Source organism: Thamnophis sirtalis, unplaced genomic scaffold (assembly GCF_051295495.1).
Source record: "Thamnophis sirtalis isolate CommonGarterSnake01/CBP01778 unplaced genomic scaffold, rThaSir2_p1.2 scaffold_5, whole genome shotgun sequence".
Lineage (NCBI taxonomy): Eukaryota > Metazoa > Chordata > Lepidosauria > Squamata > Natricidae > Thamnophis > Thamnophis sirtalis.
Genome location: NW_028261385.1, coordinates 90,094,179 through 90,113,279, shown reverse-complemented (window position 1 = coordinate 90,113,279; position 19,101 = coordinate 90,094,179). Strand labels below are relative to the sequence as shown.

General features: G+C 43.1%; 1 protein-coding gene across 5 annotated transcripts in view; it reads left to right on the top strand.

The window, feature by feature from the left end:
* PALM2AKAP2 (PALM2 and AKAP2 fusion) overlaps positions 1-19,101 on the top strand; it is a 323,435-nt gene that overhangs the window by 40,026 nt on the left and 264,308 nt on the right. For 4 of the 5 annotated variants that reach the window (XM_087716190.1, XM_087716185.1, XM_087716186.1 and 1 more), the window contains exon 2: positions 3,804-3,884. The exons of the other annotated variant lie outside the window; for it this stretch is intronic. In XM_087716190.1, coding sequence (XP_087572316.1) covers positions 3,804-3,884 — 81 coding nt within the window. The remainder of the gene's footprint in view (positions 1-3,803; positions 3,885-19,101) is intronic. 5 annotated transcript variants of the gene reach the window in all.

Here is a 19,101-nt window from a genome sequence, read left to right as displayed (position 1 = left end):
ACAGCACACTCCACTAGAAGTGCTGCCACCTCAGCCGCCTGGTCTTCCCAGGCTCCCCTAGAAGAGATTCGTCGAGCGGCCGCCTGGGCCTCCCCGTCTCCCTTCATTAGACACTATAGATTGGACGCCTACACCTCGGCGGACGCTGCCTTCGGCAGGAGGGTCCTTCAGGGCGTCCTAGACACGCAAGGGGGCTCAGGCCCGTCCATTCCCTCCCAGGACAACTAACTTTGGTATGTCCCAATGGTTACTCCTCCCACACTTTCTCTTCGGAAACTGGCAGTTGGACTTACCTGAACTGCATGTTTCGACGAGAAGTGTGGGAGGAGTCACTTCCCGCCCGTTATGGCGACCTTCGCCGTGAAGCAGGGCCTGAGCCAGGTTCAAGCAACAGCTAGGAAGAATTGGTATTGGCTGTTTCTTTTTGCTTCCTTTCAGATACCGTTCAGATGTTCGGTTAAAGTGGCTAGCCACCGGACCAGCAGGAGGTGTGGCTTCCAAAGATTTCCTCAATCTCCAATAGGCAATCAAGATTAGGTTAATACCCAATGGTTACTCCTCCCACACTTCTCGTCGAAACATGCAGTTCAGGTAAGTCCAACTGCCATTTTCTCAGTAAAAGATTCCATGATAGTGGGATTTTTTCAGTAAAGAATCCCATGATAAAATCCTACTTTCTCTGCTTCTACATTTTGGGGGACATGGTAATAAAATTATGCAATCTCTCCTGCAACTTACTCCTTTTTTATTTTGTACTTTAGTTGGGCTGAACAATAGTGACTGGTCCAAGGACATCGTGAAATTTGTGGTTGTTTTGAGAGTTGAGCTTGGGTCTCCCTAATCACTTCCACATGATTGACTATTTAGTTGCCCAAGTTTTCTGTTTTTGGAATTAAATTGTTTTAACTAACCGGTAGTTACCCATTTAATTACCTGGATGCTACTGTGTGATTAATTTGCAGCCTCTACTAAGAACTGACAGCCAATCAGAATTGACAATCAATAAGCAAGCAGAGATGTTTCAGCCAATCATTATTCAATAATTATTTATTAAGAAAATGTATATACTTGCTTGTGGTGACTCCAGGTGGCTTACAGAAATAAAATCCCAAATTCAAAACCCTATAAACCTCCACCCCTCTGGCAATCATTTGATGGGTTGTGTATCATCCTGGGCTCCCCAGACCCACTGGCAAAACCATGTCTTCAGGGGCTTTTGAAAGAACATTAAGGTGGAGGCCAATCTTATCTCTGCGGTGATTATGTTCCACAGGAAGGAAGCCACCAGGGAGAAGCCCTTCTTCTTGGTCCCAAAGATAGACCTCCTTAAGAGAAGGGAACTATATCTTATCCTGCCTCCCTGCTCTGGTGGATGAGGTAGATAAAGCTGGAAAGATGGTTCTTGAGTCCCTGTGTCCCTCATACCATCACATCAGTTTTAAATCCCCCCCCCCAAAAAAATCCCTTTCCTCCTCCTCCTAAGATAAACTAAAATTGGAAGTGATTCATCTGCTTTACTAGTATATCACTTGGCACAACTATTCTGTCCCCTTTATCCAGTCCTGCTAACCTGTCATTATGCTTGTAGATCAAGAATAGGGGCAGTCAGCAAAAAACTATCTCAGCATAAAATCTGCTGTCCCCATTGCCAATCCCTTTCCTATCTTCCCCCGGGCAAGTTCTGAATTATTGCCAATGATGCTGCCCTGATTGTGCATGATAAACAAAATGATTGGTTGATTCTTCTGGCTTGGCAGTCCTCCCTCTTCTGCATGTCATTACGCACTGGAAGAAATACCCATCAGTCACATTGCTGCAGCTGGGATGAATCGGGCTGCAGGGCTCTGTCCATCACCTCCAAGTTTCTTTCTCTGCTGTTCTTTCTCTTCCTCCTCCACCCCCTTCTCTTGTAATCCACACTGAATGAAAATGTAAAAAAAAAACCCTCCATGTAAATCAAAATCACAAAGGGAACTGAGTCACAGGCAGCACCATACTTAGGATTTCTCTTTTCTTTATGTAGGCAACAGATGCCATCTTCTAGACCTCTTTATATTATTGGGGGTTCGACGCACTGGCATTTCCATAATTTGCAGTTTCTGCCTTGCACTAAACTGGTAAAAGTTGTAGGTATAATACTACTGGCTGAGCAGGGTTTTTTGTGATTGTATATTTCTGAGAAACCAGTGGCTTGATGATGTTGCATGAAGCTCTTTTGGGAGGCAATACAGGTAGTCCTCAACTTACACAGTTCACTTAGTGACCATTCCAAGTTACAATTCCACTGGAAAAAGGGACTTATGACCATTTTTCACACTTATGGCTGTTGCAGCATCTCCATGGTCACACGATTTACATTCGGATGCTTAACAACTGACTCATATTTATGACAGTTGAAGTGTTCCAGAATCATGTTGATAAACTTTGCAATCTTCTTACAAGCAAAGTCAATGGGGAAACAAGATTTACTTAACAACCATATTACTAATTTAACAGCTGCAGTGATTTACTTAGCAAATGGGGCAAGAAAATTCGTAAAATAGGGCAAAACTCACTTAACAAATGTCTCACTTAGCAACATACATTTTGGGCTCAATTGTGGTTGTAAGTTGAGGACTATCTGTAGTGGAATAGCAGGAGAATAGGTTGACCAAGCAGCAGCAGCTGTTAATATTGATTAGTTAATAAACTAATCAAGGAGAGAAGCAACCAGAACTAAGGAAGAATTTACTGAGAGTTAGAACAATTATTCAGTGGAACAACTTTCCTCCAGAAGTTGTGAGTGCTCCAACAGGTTGGAGGTTTTTAAGAAGATGTTGGATAACTATTTGTTTTAAATGATATAGGGTTTCCTGGCTGAACAGGGGGTGGGGGTTTGGACTAGAAGACCTCCAAGGTCCCTTCCAACTCTGTTATTCTGTTAATATGCACCCATTGACACAATAGGCACTTCTCTGATACCATCCTTGGCTTGGCACCCATTTTTTCCCTTTAAGATAATGAGTAATAAAATACAACAGATGTTACTCACCTTGTTGTTGCCACCATACTGTTGATTAAAAGAGGAAAATGCTCCTTACGACTGGGTGTAAGGATATCTAAGAAAGACTGAAATACGTCTTGCACATGGACTGGGAGCCCAGACAACACTGTGGGATCATGGCAGGAAAAATAAGCTGTTGGGGAATGTTTGTGTTGCATTTAAGTATAGATTGAAGGAGAAGAACAGAAGAAAATAGATGAATAAAGGCAATGCGGAAGATTCTGGCTTTATGGGAAGCCAAATCTTATCCTTCCCAAATTATTCAAACTGAGATAATAATTGGTCCAGGGATAGAATGCCCTGTAAGTTAATCTTGCCCTTACCCTGATTTTACCTCGTCTGTATCTCTACACTATTACTGGTCCTTCTTTGCTTTGCATGCATGTTACATTTTGTAGGAGATGCAAGGCACAAGGGTTAGGATTTGTGCCTTTAACTTGGTTGTTAAGCTTTGTGCCTGCTGTCCCTCCCCTCTTCCCCTGGGGACTCTGCTCTTCGTTGCCATTCCCATAGCTGAACTTGAGAAGACCCATCTTTCTCCTCCTGAGTGAACAAGACATTGGTCCTTAGCTGACATGCTATTTTTGTGAAGATGCTGCTTGTGTGAGGTAGGTGACAAGCTGGCAAGGGTGGATCAGGTGGCTCCTCTAACCAAAGGGCTCGGCTTGCACATCCACTCATATGAAAAACACACGTTTGAAAGCTTTGCTTCTCTAGTGACAGACAATTTCTCTTCTGCTGCTTTTTTGTCTTTGCTAAGGAAAAAAGGAAAAGGCAGACGGAAATAGAAGGGAAGAGACAACAGCTCGAGGACCAGATTCTTCAGCTGCAGCATTTCAAGGTAAGGGCTGATCCTGGATTGACCAGAGCTGTATGTTTTTAGACATGCAAATCACACATTTGGGTAGCTGGGAAGAACCTGTTCCGACATGAAGCAGCCTGCGTTGCCGGAGTCTGTCTGCTCCAGCTAATCAAATCCTTACCGAGTCTCTCTTCTGTGTGTGTGTAAAATACCATGTTATTGAAAAGGATGGAGCAGAACGGATGATGGAAGGGGGAGGGCATATACAGCAGGCACCAGAATTTGGCTGCCGGTTTAGCAATTCACAACATATCCCTTGAATTGGAACGGATGTGGATTTGGGTGTGTTCACTGCATTGCTTAAATGGTTCTTTTCCCAGCTATGCAACCACGGAGGCAGCTTTTGTGTGCTTAATTATGGTAGTACTTGAGCTCTATGGTTGTGTAATGGTGTGTGTGTGTATGTGTGCAGGTGTGCCTAAAACTGCAGAGCTATTCAAGGGGTATATGCAGTCCATACAGTCAAGGTTGGACATAATCTACATCTATAAATTAACAGTTGAAAATTTGAGATTATATGCAAAAGAACTGTATAGTGATACTGTATATACTGTGAAATATTGTATATAGGTACATTGTAGAACAGATTAATCCAGGACTATCATATCTGAGTTACGGAATATTGGGCAACCAACAGTTTTCTATATCTCTTTGCTTCCATCTAGTGATTGTCTGGAATTTTACAGCCCTAATATGAATTTATATATTTATCTATAGATGTAACTAGTTTGTATTTACTGATTTGGACACTGCTGAAAGTCAGATGCATCTTGAATAAGATCACGATCCATGGTAGCGCAACTAATTTGCAAGCAGGACATCCCAGGTTTACAGTCCAATACCTTATATGAAAAAGAATAGATGGCAGCTTAAAACAAAGATTCTTCTCAAAAAGCTGGCTGCTATTTGTGAAGCCTATTGTTGGGGGAGTTTTAGATGTTTCTAATCACCTTTTATTCTACAAATCTTTCTCTTTTAAACAAATTGTTTCTAATATGACAGTTTGAAATTCTGGATATTTTAGCCTGGTCAGTGCCTGCAGGATAGATTTTTAGAAAATCCTTCCTCTGAGCTTGTCTGTTGAAGCAGAGGGAGATGTCTAATGGATTAGACTACATGTATACCTAGGCATAGTGGAGCACTTGTACCACTGATGCCTTGTATTCTGCAATCTGGTTATTGGGCATAAACCTACCCCCACAGTTTGAGGCTATGCAGTACAGCTAACTTTCCCCTGTGTATTTTTATGCAATCTGTGTCTGTAGGAGGAACAGGTGTCAAAATAAAGTCGCTGGAAATTGTTGGAAATAACAGCCAGTTGTTGTATTTCAGCCTAGAGCTGCTGAGACAACATTTGGAATCTCTGGGCATTTTCTAGTTTTTCCTTGGAAACATACCTTCTTTGAATGGTATTTTCCCTCATGTAGTCTTATTTTGAAGGCAGCAACTAATTTCCCCCCTCCCCTCATGCCATTCTATCTGAGGGATTGTGGAGTGCACAAAATGGTGCGGTGCTGGCCTCCCAGCACAGTTGCTGCTTCTGCCCCTTCCATTGGTATTTCTTGAAGCAGCTGGGGTAATATTGCTTATGCAGGATCACAGACGTTGAGACAAGCCATGTGTTTCGGCAATAAAACTTCTTGTCACCATGGGGGAATTATGTTCTTCTTCGGAGATTGCAGCCACCTGTGCTAGACTTTTTAAAAGACCAGATCACGTTTTAATAGGAAAAGCAGCGTTGAATGCTTGTTTAAAGAACACCCTTCCCTAATTGTTAACCTCCAGATATGTTGGACTTGATTTCTATAATCCCGAAGCCTGGTTGGAGGAGGCTGATGTAGACATTAATCAAAAGAGAATAGATTAAAATACTTTTATTTATTTATTTTCCAAGTCAGCCAGGTGGTGCCCTTTGAAAGCTCTTATTGAAGGGCAAGACAAACTTCAGGAAACTCTTTTAACTCTTAACTAACACAGATCAGTGTTGGGCTATGCACTGCTACAGATTCAAAGTTTTTTTTAAGTGCTTTTGAGCAGGCAGATGCTCATCTCCATTTAAACCACCTACATCCAGGATGTTGTGGCTGTCAGCATGATCCTGAGTAAAGGAACATTGTGTTTAAGTTTGCAGACTATGTGCATACCCACCCAGTCACTCCCAAAACCCTTTCTGTGTTTAAGACCAAAACACTTCACAGTCACATTTAGTGATAAACTGCACAGAGACATGATGTGCTTGGCCTGTTAGTGATTGGACCAATACCCAATTCATGCACCATAATCTTTCCTCTGATGATTAGGAATCTTTGAAATGCTTGAAAGTGATTTGAGAAAGGTATAGAATTTCCTCACTGGTACCTTTCAGAGGTTCAAGTCTTGCCATTTTTAATCCAGATTACCAAAGGCAATGCAATGCGAGAAATTGCAGCACATAAAAATTGAGGGAAAAGTAGTGTACGTAATTCTCTGCCATATCTACTAAATTAGAGTGTATAGAGTTGTCTCTGAAACAGTGCAAAACTAGTTTATCAAAGCTGGCAGTGAGCTACTTCACTACTCATCTTTAAGTAATAATTCTTCCTTCAAATTCAAATTCTAAAAGTTTGACAGTCACTGTGGGAATACTTGTGCCTATATGTTTGCAGTCCTATGATTAGCTATTTGCTCCCATTAAAAATTAAAAATGGAGTCAGATACCTCAACTAGTTCTGGATCTCTGTGGATGCTGATATAATATCTAACATTTATATGTTAGGTACATCATCTCTAAGGATCAAATTGTTTCTTTCATAGTGCAGAATAGAAGAGGTATCACCTGGTATCCTAATTCCCATCTCTATTTTGCTGCCTTAACCAAAGGCTCTGGGATTGTTCAGCAGGAACTCTGGAAGTGTAGATATAGATAGCTATATAAATAATACAAAGTCTTTATTTTAGTCCATTTGTACCATCCAACTCCTAATTATTCTAGAATAATTCTTGTCTTTTTCTCCCTGCTTTTGCTTGCCATTTATCCCAGTTTGCCACCAAACAGCTTTGATACTTGCTGATGTTTAAATAAGTCTCAAGCAATATTTCATACAGTAATAGGGTTGGAAATGACTTTGGTAGTCTTCTAATTCAACCCCCATTCCCAGAACAGGATTCCTCCTCTTATCCCAGACAAATGATTATCACCCTTGATATGATGTGGCAGGCTGTTCCACTCTTTAATTGTGCTCACAGTCAGAAAATTCTTCCTTACTTCAAGTTTGGATTTCCCTCTGTAAAGCTTTCCCAGGTTTCTACCCACTGGTTCTTATCTTACCCTTGGATGCTACAGAAAATAAATCTTCTGATTTTTGACATCCCTTCATGTATTGGAAGATTGCTGTCATATCTCCTTTCAGCCTTCTCTTCTTTAGCAATAGCACTTAGTATGTGGACATATATACCACTTCACAGTGCTTTACAGCCCTCTCTAAACGATTTACAGGATCAGCATATCGCCCCCAACAATCTGGGTCTTCATTTTAACGCCCTCGGAAAGGTGGAAGGCTGAGTCAACCTCCTGAGCTGGTAAGAATCAAACTGCTGGCAGCGGGCAGAATTAGCCTGTAATACTGCATTCTAGCCATTGCGCTGCCTTTAGACTAAATCTACCAAGGCTCTTTAGACCAAACATACCAAGTTCCTTTAACCATTCTTGATAAGATTTGGCTTTCATGCCCCTTTCCTTCTTTATCATTCTTCTTTGCATGCTTTCCTGTTCCTCATTGTCCTTTTTTGTATTATGATTTTATTGTACTGTAGGGTATAGTATTCCAGGTGTGCGGCTGTCCAGTGCAATGTAAGACTGGTACTTCCTGTTACCTTGACACTTGGTTGATGCAACTCCAAACTGTATTGCATTCCTTCTCTCCATAGCAGTCTGACTTCTCTTCTTACTGGGACACTGGATGAAACACCTTCTCTGAAGGACTGTAAATTTTCCTCTAGGGAGAATACCTTAAACTGATTGCATAGCTTCACTGACAGGACAGTGAACCTGGTCCTCCAAGTTACAGGCTGCTAGCCTTTCTCTTCCAAAGCTGTTTTTTCCCCCCCTGAAATAACGTCTTCCTTTCAATGTTGTTTTTGTGAGACATTCTTCAGCCTTGTCCAAACTGATCTTTCCTAAATCTTTGTGTGACCTGATTGCCTTCAGTCCCTCCAATAATACAGCGAGTTAGGACTTAATCCAGTGGAGCTGGAATCCTCCTCAGGCAGCAACACAAATATGGCACAAACCTTGCTGGTCACCAAAATAGATGGAGGGGGTTACCTCCTTATCTGTGGCTGTGTGATGATGATGATAAAGAAGATCCAAACATCTTTTCCTCAAGTGAAAGGACAAAATTTTAAAGTCTCCTATATACTGAGGGAAAGAGAAAGAGGCAGAAAACGGATTTAAATTTTCACATGCTGTTAGACTTTTGGTTTTCTTTTGCTTAGGGCTTTGTGCACACTGGTCACACTTTTTGCAAGCTGAATTAAATGGTCTATATTTACTCTGGTGTGAATGTAGTAATTGACTAATAGTGTGCTGGGTGCAAAACATACAAGAAATTACCCGTGTGGATTTTCCAAGAAAAGAGTTATAGACTCAGCAAGGCACCAGGATAAGATTCTTAGCATATATCAATTAATTTCCAGGGACTCGGTGTGTGTGTGTGTGTGTGTGTGTGTGTGTGTGTGTGTGTGTGTGTGTGTGTGTGTATGAATAAATAGAGCTAGGAATAAGAGCCCACCTATCATGGATACTTATTAGGAATAGCATCTTAAATGAAGAGCAGTTGTGGGGTGTAGCACATGGCATACGTTTTTGGAAATAGCAATGATACTGAGATCAGAAAGTCTCATGGTTGAAGATGGGAAAGAATTTTTTTTTTAGCAGCTAAAGAATAAAGTTTTTTATTTGAAAGCTAGACCTTTAGGAGATTTTGGTAATGCCACATCCAGAGAAAGTATGGAAGTTGAAAAAGGATGCATTAAAATCTGAAATTATAAGGGATTAGAAATCTAGAGCAACACATGTCAGATTATCTCTTTGTTCATAAAATACTAAAACAACAAACAATGTGATCCTTTCTGAAAAATTCAAGGAACTGTTTTAAGTTCCTTACCAGAAAAGTATAAATGGAGTTCATCAGAGTTCATTATAGTGGAGATATACCAACATCAACAATGCAACTAAGAGAATTCTCTAAAGCAGATAAAAGGGAGAAATGTAACCTGTCATTAGTGTATTAGAAAGAGACATATCAAAACCGAATGAAGACTTCACAGAGCTAAAGCCTGTACAACACAGAGAGATAATAAGTCTAAATGTCTTAAAAGAAAAGGCCAATATGCATAAGGATTGCAGAACAATGAGGTACAGGCAAGAAAAGTTAATTTAGCAAATGGAATGTTGATATATGGAAAGGGCAGCATTGAATTGAAATGTCTGATAAATCATAATGAAAGCAAGAATGGAATGTTTCAAGAAACATATACCTGAATTGGACACAGATTACATATATTAAACAAAATGGTTATAAAATTATGCTTAAAATAAACTTTGCATTGTTACGAAAGACCACCAAGTCATATTGAAAGCACAATGAAGTTAATTTGCGGGAAATTATACAGCCTAAGGCAAGCAGAGTAATGGGATGCATGCATAAGCATAATTCTGCAAAATGCTACTGTAAAATCAATGCATATACCCAGTAAAAACAGCTGGGGGGTAAATTTTATCCTTCTTTTAAAGATGTTTTGCAGGATCCACCATATTTTTATCCAAAATGCCTTAACATTACGACATGTCCACCATATATGAAAATATGTAGCATCACAAGAACCACATGGAATTGAATATTTGTCCTTTTGAGAAACAAAGGGTATCCACATATGATTTTTGTTTAAAAACAAAAGAAAAAAGGAAAGATTATGCTACCTTAAAATAAGCCAGCCAGATATTGGATCTTGTTTTTTAACGATGTTTGTAGTCCAATGTCAGTCAGAACAATTTTTATCAACAAAAGATTCAAATATAACTTCATATGAGTTATGAAACCTAATGGTATTTGATTTCAAAGTTTATGCATCAGACCCTTTAAAACAAAGGAATAAACAACACTAGAGAACCTAAATAGGAATAATGCTGGGCTGATGAATTGAACAAAAGTTTACAACATTTTGAACCTAAAACCTGGAAAAATAACCATTGCTGTGTTGCTCATTTTAATGAAGAAGGCATAACTCCCAAGGAACTAAAATATTTAGATACTAGCTCATTCAGCACAAGCTTATCAATAGCACCTGGATCTACTCTGGATACTCAAAGAAGAAAGCAAAATACAACAACAATAACTCTACACAGTCACCACAGTCGCTACTGAAAATGACTGAATGCAGAGAAGAATGAAAAAGATGGAAAGAGCCTTGGAAGCCAAATCATACCAAGAGTGGTTAAAGAAATTTGTTATGTTTAGTGTAAAGAGCCGTGGTGGCACAGTAGCTAGAATGCAGTATTACAGGCTAATTCTGCCAACTGCAGGCAGTTCAATTCTCACCAGGGTCAAGGTTGACTCGGCCTTCCATTTTTCTGAGGTCAGTAAAATGAGGACCTGAGTTCCAAGAGTGGCTCGAGAAGGTCATCGGCTGGCTCAGCAGGATCTTCCTGCAAGAGAGTGCCAGGGCGTCCCTGCCCAGCAGCCCCCTGAAGTGCTGGCGGGTCCACGTCCAGAGGTTCTGCTACCACCTATATGCCAGCTTGCGCATCGAGGAGCTCTACAGCATCATCCGTGATTTCCCGGAGTCGAAGCCTGCAGTAGAAGACCTGAAGTATTGCCTGGAAAGGACCAATCAGCGGCAGCAGCTCCTGACCTCCCTGAAAAGTGCCTTGGAACTACAGCTGCTCCATCTCGGGGTGAACACTTGGACATCATCACCCTCTACATTTCGGCCATCAAAGCCCTGCGGGAGCTGGACTGCCTTTGTTTTGTGGCCTCAAGAACGGCATTTTAACTAGTGTGATGAGTGTATGATAGTACGACTGTGAGAGTGAATGTGCCCACTTTTAATTTAATTAATTAAATTATTTTTATCATTGTATTGTATTTTTAATGACTATTGTGGGGTGCGTCTGAGTAGAATGTTTGTTGGGTGAACATGATAGGACTGGGGGTGCGACCTGGAGCCCCCTCCACTGAGTGCAGAAGCAGAAGTGGATGGGGGCCCGGATCCGCCCCTCACCCTAGAGTGAATGGTATGTGTGGCCTGCCGGGAAGAATGGGGGCCATGGGAGAGGGGGGAGGGTCTACGGATGGGGGAGAGGGTCGGAGCATTTCGGTTATGACTGGGAGGGGCAGATATGACGGGAGCTGTAGGGCTAGCCATTACCGGGGAAGAAGGACTTGCTACATTACAGCAATTCCTTGTTCCGGCCCCTCAGGCTCACCTCAAGAACCTGGTGGCAGAGGAGATCAGGGCCCTGGTCTCAGGTTGCTGCTGCTAAATGCCAGGTCTGTTGTGAATAAGGCTCCCTTGGTCCGGGACTTAATATTAGATGAGGGGGCAGACCTGGCATGTATAACTGAAACCTGGCTGGGCCAAGAGGGAGGAGTCCCCCTCTCAGAAATGTGCCCAGATGGGTTCCAGGTGCTCCACCAACCACGACACCAGAGGAAGGGGTGGGGGAGTAGCAGTGGTTGTCCGGGAGTCGTTAGTCCCTCGCAGGATCCCTGCCCCAGAGATTATGGGGTGTGAGTCTCTTCTCTTGAAGTTGGACCTAGGGGTTCAAGTGGGCTTGTTCCTGACATACCTACCTCCCAGCTGCGTCATGACAGCCCTGCCTGTGCTACTAGAGGCAGTAGCCGGGTTGGCGGTGGAGTTCCCCAGGCTAATGGTGCTGGGGGACTTTAATCTACCATCTCTCGGCGAACACTCTGAGGGGGCACAGGAGTTCATGGCCTTCATGACAACCATGAACTTGACCCAAGTAGTTCAGGGTCCAACTCATAGAGTGGGACACACACTCGACCTGGTGTTTCTCTCAGGGCAGTGGAGATATGATCTGGAATTAAGGGGAATAGAGACCTCACCCTTGTCATGGTCAGATCACTCCTTGCTGAGGTTTGACTTTAGGACACTACTCCCTCACTGCAGGGAGGTGGAACCGATTAAGTGGTTCTGCCCCAGGCGCCTGATGGACCCGATGGGATTTCAGAGGGAGCTTGGAGAGATACCTGACTCCCTTGCCCATAATCCGACCGAATCCTTAGTCGCTGCCTGGAATGTTGCAGCGACTGAGGCACTGGACCGGATCGCGCCTTTGAGGCCTCTCCGTGGCAGTGGATCCAGGAGGGCACCTTGGTTTACCAAGGAACTCCGGGAGATGAAGCGCCAAAAAAGATGCCTAGAGCGACGTTGGAGGACTAGTAACTCTGAATCTGATCAAACACTACTAAGAACCTTTATTAGGACTTACCTAGTGGCGATACGGGCAGCAAAATGCATGCATTTTTCCGCTCTTATTGTGTCTGCAGAATCCCGCCCAGCTGCCCTGTTCAGGGTGACCCGCTCCCTCCTGAAAGGTGAGGGGGGGAACCCCTGCAGGGACGAGCTGAGGAATTTGTTCAGTTTCTGTTGGATAAAATCACTCAGTTTCGGACAGACCTTGACTCCGCTTGGGCGATACCAGCCGAGATGCCGAGGGTAGGTCTAAGTCGGACTTCCTGGGATGAGTTCGAATTTGTCACCCCTGAGGAAGTGGACAAGACCATGGGAGCGATGAGCACCTTCACCTGCTTACTGGACCCGTGCCCCTCCTGGCTGGTCTCGACCAGCAGGGAGGTGACATGAGGCTGGTTCCAGGTGATTACCAACACATCTTTGCAGGAGGGGTCTTTCCCGCAACCACTAAAGGAAGCGGTGGTGAGACCCCTCCTCAAGAAGCCTTCCCTGGATCCAGCCGTCCTGAAAAACTACCGTCCTGTCTCCAACCTTCCTTTTCTGGGGAAGGTTGTTGAGAAGGTGATGGCGCTTCAACTCCGACGGACCTTGAATGAAGCGGATTATCTGGATTCCTTTCAGTCTGGTTTCAGGCCTGGGTACAGCACTGAAACTGCTTTGGTCGCACTGATCGATGATCTCTGGCGGGCCAGGGATAGAGGGCATTCCTCTATCCTGGTGCTTCTTGACCTCTCAGCGGCTTTCGATACCATCGACCATGGTATCCTTCTGCAACGTCTGGAGGAGGTGGGAGTGGGAGACACCGTTCTACGGTGGTTCTCCTCTTACCTCTCCGGTAGGTCGCAGTCAGTGTTGGTCGGGGGATAGAGGTCGACCTCCAGGCCCTTCAAACGTGGGGTGCCGCAGGGTTCAGTCCTGTCCCCCCTCCTATTCAACATCTATATGAAGCCGCTGGGTGAGATCATACGACGGCACAGGATAAAGTACCATCAATATGCAGATGATACTCAATTGTATCTATCTGCCCTGTGCCAGCTCAGTGTAGCGGCGGACATGATGTGCCAATGCCTGGAAGCTGTCAGGATCTGGATAGGGATGAACAAATTGGTACTCAATCCCGACAAGACTGAGTGGCTTTGGATGTTGCCCCCAAGGGACAGTTCAGATAGTCCGTCCTTGATCCTGGGGGCTGAAAATTTACACCCCTCAGAGAGGGTTCACAATTTGGGGGTCCTCCTGGATTCGCAGCTGACACTTGAACACCATCTGTCGGCTGTGACCAGGGGGGCCTTTGCCCAGGTTCACCTGGTACACCAATTGTGGCCCTACTTGGACAGGGGGGCACTTCAGACGGTCACTCAGGCCCTTGTCACCTCAAGGCTCGATTATTGCAATGCGCTCTACATGGGGCTACCCTTGAAAAGCGTTCGGAGACTACAGCTAGTCCAGAATGCAGCCGCGCGAGCGATATTGGGTGTACCGAGATACACCCATATTACACCTGTCCTCCGCGAGCTGCACTGGCTGCCAATTGGTCTCCAAATGCAATTCAAGGTGTTGGTTATTACCTTTAAAGCCCTACATGGCTTAGGACCAGCCTATCTGCGAGACTGCCTACTGCCATACACCTGCCAACGGCCAATAAGATCCCACAGGGTGGACCTCCTTCGGATACCGTCAGCTGGTCAGTGTTGGCTGGCGGGCCCCTGGAGGAGAGCCTTCTCTGTGGCTGCTCCGACCCTGTGGAATCAGTTACCTCCAGAGGTCCGGACCTTACCCACTCTCATGGCCTTCAGGAAAGCCGTTAAAACCTGGCGGTTATGGCAGGCCTGGGGCTGTTGACCTTAGTGTTAAGGTCCAGCCCCAATTAGAACGTATGTGTGTTGTGTATTTTAAACTATTTTTTTTACTTATTTTGTTTTTCTTTTTTTCTTCTTTCATTGTAAGCCGCCCGGAGTCCTCCGGGATTGTCCGATGTCCGACCCATCACGACCCCATGGACAATGTTCTGCCAGGCCTTCCTGTCCTCTACCATCCTCTGGAGTACAATTTAAGCTCAAATGTGAAATGTAGATTGCCATAAATCTAGTTTAGTAGTGAAGTGCTACAAAGATAGTGAGGATTACAATGAAGTTTTTGTGCTGATAGTTCAAAATGCAAATATCAGAATTCTACTAAGCATAGCAGCATCTAAGAAAATACATGCAAAACACTTAGATATTAAGACAACTTTTCTGCATGATGATTTGAAAAAGGGGATTTTTATACACCAGCCACCAGGATTTGTAAAGTAAGCAGAAGAAACTCTGTAAATTACAAAAATCTATATGTGGACTAAAGCAAGCATTCAAAGTATGGTCTGATAAACAAAATCAAGTTTAGTAAAACAAAGGCTTTAAGCATGGAAATTCTGATTGATGTTTATATACAAGAATCAAAAATGGAAAATAAATGTACAGTACAATCTTTGTCATGCTGATGATTGAATTGTACAGTATGTTTAGAGCACAAAAGCGATACATAGTTTTGAGACAGTGACAGTAAATAAAGAAGTAAAAGAACTTGGGAATATTAACCTCTGTCTTGGAACTGAAATATAAAGGACAAAGGTGAGGGTTCTTGCTCAGTCAAACCAAATAATAATAGATCTAATAAAGTTTCTAGACCTTGGTGAGGCAAAGCAGTCATGGTCAGCCCTACAAGGTAGGCCAGGTCGAAAAACAGATATCACAAAGATTTCAAGAATTATATTTTATTGTTGTGGGATATAATAATAAAAACTTAAAAGCCTGACTAAGTTTCTCTCTGCCCTGTTTATTACTAAGCAAAATCAAGATAAGGGTTATTTTGAATTTCTTTCTCATAGTTACTTCTATTGCTGGGTTGTGTAATCTCTTGTTAAGTCCTTCCTTCCTTTCCCCATGATGGCTCTTTCATATCTTCTCCAAGGTCAGCTGTGTTTATCTTTACTGTACACCTATGCAAGTTCAGTACCCAAACCAAGATGAAAAATTAAAGTTAAATTGGCAAATAATGAGCAATATATGAGAGTTGGAGAAAATCTGATATATTACAACTGTGAGAAGCTCTGACCTGGCCAGTGCAATTGAACTGCTAATTAGAAATATTAGAAAGAACAATGTGCCAACACAAGAGGATTAGATAGCAATACATAATGAAACTAGATGCCGCAAAGGAATTATGGATTTTAATTTAAAACTGCCTATGACTAATAATCTAGAATATATGGAATATACAGGTTTGAACTGGATTGGAAATAAATCTGATAGTAAATCAATTGTAGAACAGATATTCTTTAATCCGGGGGTGAGGAGCCATGACCTTTTTATGACTTGTGGACTTCAACTCCCAGAATTCCTGAACCAGCTATGCTGGACCTTGGAGGTCTTCTAGTCCAACCCCCTGCCTAGGCAGGAAACCCTACACTTCAGACAAATGGTTATCCAACATCTTCTTAAAAACTTCCAGTGTTGAAGCATTCACAACTTCTGGAGGAAAGTTGTTCCACTGAATTATTGTTCTAACTGTCAGGAAATTAGTTTCCACCCATTGCTTCTTGTTCTACCCTCAGGTGCTTTGGAGAATAGTTTGACTCCCTCTTCTTTGTGGCAACCCCTGAGATATTGGAACACTGCTATCATGTCTCCTCTAGTCCTTCTTTTCATTAAGTTCCTGCAACTCTTCTTCATATGTTTTAGCCTCCAGTCTCCTAATCATCTTTGTTGCTCTTCTCTGCACTCTTTCTAGAGCCTCCACATCTTTTTTACATTGTGGTGACCAAAACTGGATGCAGTATTCTAAGTGTGGCCTTACCAAGGCATTATAAAGTGGCATTAACACTTCATGTGATCTTGATTCTATCCCTCTGTTTATGCAGCCTAGAACTGTGTTGGCTTTTTTGGCAGCTGCTGCACACTGCTGGCTCATATTTAAATGGTTGTCCACTAGGATTCCAAGATCCCTCTCACAGTTACTACTATTGAGCACCAGGTACCATATATATTGTACCTGTGCATTTTGTTTTTCTTGCCTAATGTAGAACCTTACTTTTTTCACCATTGAATTTCATTTTGTTAGAAAGCGCCCAATGTTCAAATTTGTCAAGATCCTTCTGTATCTTAAGCCTATCTTCTGGAGTGTTGGCTATTCCTGCCAGCTTGGTGTCATCTGCAAATTTGATGAGTTCCCCATTTATCCTCTCATCCTCTGCATACTTCCATCCATGTACATGAAGTTCCATTGAGTGCGATTGGTCATCCAGTTACAAATCCATCTGGTGGTGATGCTGTCTAACCCACATTTTTCTACTTTATCTAGTAGTAGGTTATGGTCTACTTTATCAAATTCCTTACTGAAGTTGAAGTAAATTATATCGACAGCATTCCTCCGGTCCACTAATTTTGTCTCTTTGTCAAAGAATGCAATAAGATTAGTCTGGCATGATCTGTTTTTGACAAACCCATGTTGGCTTTTGGTTATTACGTTGTTTACTTCTAGGTGTTCACTAAATGAGCCATAGTTCTCAATCTCTGCTGAGTTTAATTCTTTATCTGGTATGGTGAGAAGCCAAGCATTGTAGCTCTGTCATCTAGAGATGCTGAATACTGCACTCTTGTCAGACTCCAAAAATCTAAACAGACACACGGAATTTACTTTATGCAATTTCCTTTATTGTTCCTCACTTACAGACAGAAGTCTCACCCAACTAAACTACTTGCTTTAATAAAGAAACAAAAACTCTTTAAGAACTCCTAAGGAGGAGCTGCCTTAACGCTCTTCCAACCAAACTATCTAAACTTTGCTGCCTCTGAGTCTTCTGCAGTGCAGCCCCTCCCTCCTGTAAATCCAGACTGCATTCCACCACAACTGTGGAAGAAGCATGCAAGGTACTTGCATGGCTGCACAGACTATTGCTACACTTGAAAATAAAAAGAACCAAACATTAGGATTCATAGTGTGAAGTAATTCATAGCAGTTTAACCCGTTATTGTCAGGTGCTACTTCACTTAATAATCAGGAAAGAAACCACTCAACTCCATTTGTTTGAAATTAAGTGTACTTTTACTAATTACAAACAAATAGTAGCGAAGCAAAGCTAAATCTGGTTAATTAAGCGCGAAAGCAAAGAATATCAGGTATAGTTCAATCCCCTCCCCTTGGCACCCCAGTCCATAGTCCAATTATAATTCACCCAACTGTCAGGTGGGAGATATCTTCAAAAAACATCACCAGGATGGAATGCCGGACAGTTAACCTTGGCGGGAAACTCCCTTCCTCCACATGTGCAGGCCAGCGTCTAGAATCTTCCTCCAGCACATAGTGATTCCCTTCCCAAATACCATGCCCCCTCTCCCCGTTTCAATGGCAGCCGAAGCAGCAGCAAAGCAGAGGCTGACCTCCGGCCCTCCTCCAGAAAAGGGCGGTCAGACCTGCAAAAACGAAAAGAACACAAACAAACTGACAGACAACAAGACACGAAAGAGAGAAAGGGGAAGGGAGAAAAAAACAACCAAAAAAAGGAAAATTAGCATACTGTCCAAGAATCAGGGCTTGTCAGGATAGGCAGAGTAGAATTTACGGAGCAGACGAGGAGCTCGAACATGGGACTCGTCAACCCATTCAGCGTGAGATGGGGAAAATGCTTCCAACTGGACACAGTTCCGCCACCTACGAGAGTCCAAAATCTCACGGATCTCGAAATGCTGCTCTCCCTCTATCAAAAGTGGGGCAGGTGGAGGAGGAAGAGGTGCTTTCAAGGAAGAAGTGAGTTGAGGCTTCAGGAGATTAACATGAAAAATAGGGTAAACTCGGTTGAGATGCTTAGGTAACTGGAGACGGACAGAGACAGGGTTGATGATCTTGACAATTGGAAATGGGCCAACATACTTGGGGCCCAACTTCTTCGACTTCTGCATCGTTTGAAGAAATCTAGTGGATAAATAAATTTGATCACCAACCTTATATTCATGGGGTTTAGTCCTTTTCTTATCAGCCTGTTTCTTATGAGCGCGTGCGCAGCATCTAGAGTTTAGAGAGCCAAAGGCCAGATGTCCCGAAGGCGATCACTCCACTCGGACAGCGAAGATACTTGTGGCTGCTTGCGAGGAATCTCAGGAATGGACACAAAATCCTGGCCGTACACCATATGAAAATGGGTAAAGCCAGTGCTGCTATGCACGGAATTGTTGTAAGCCACCTCAGCATGAGGCAACAATTCCACCCAATCATCTTGTTGGTAGTTGATGAAACAACGTAAATATTGCTCCAGCACAGAATTAGTCCTCTCGCAGGCCCCATTAGTTTGAGGGTGGTGGGAGGAGCTTAACCCCTGGGTGAAGCCAATCCGCTTCAGGAACTCTTTCCAGAAGAGGGAGGTGAACTGAACACCCCTGTCCGAAATGATGCGGTCGGGTACCCCATGTAAGCGATATATGTGTGAGATGAAAATCTTAGCGAGAGATTTAGCGGAAGGGATCTTGGAGCAAGGGATGAAATGAACTTGCTTGGAGAATAAGTCAGTAACAACCCAGATCACAGTGTTTCCTTGACTTTCCGGAAGTCCAACAATGAAATCCATGGAGATCTCCTTCCACGGGGCTACTGGGCGGGCCACCGCCTGGAGAAATCCCTGGGGCTTACCCGGAGGGCGTTTAGCTGCAGCACAAATTGGACAGCTAGCTACATAAGCTTCAATGTC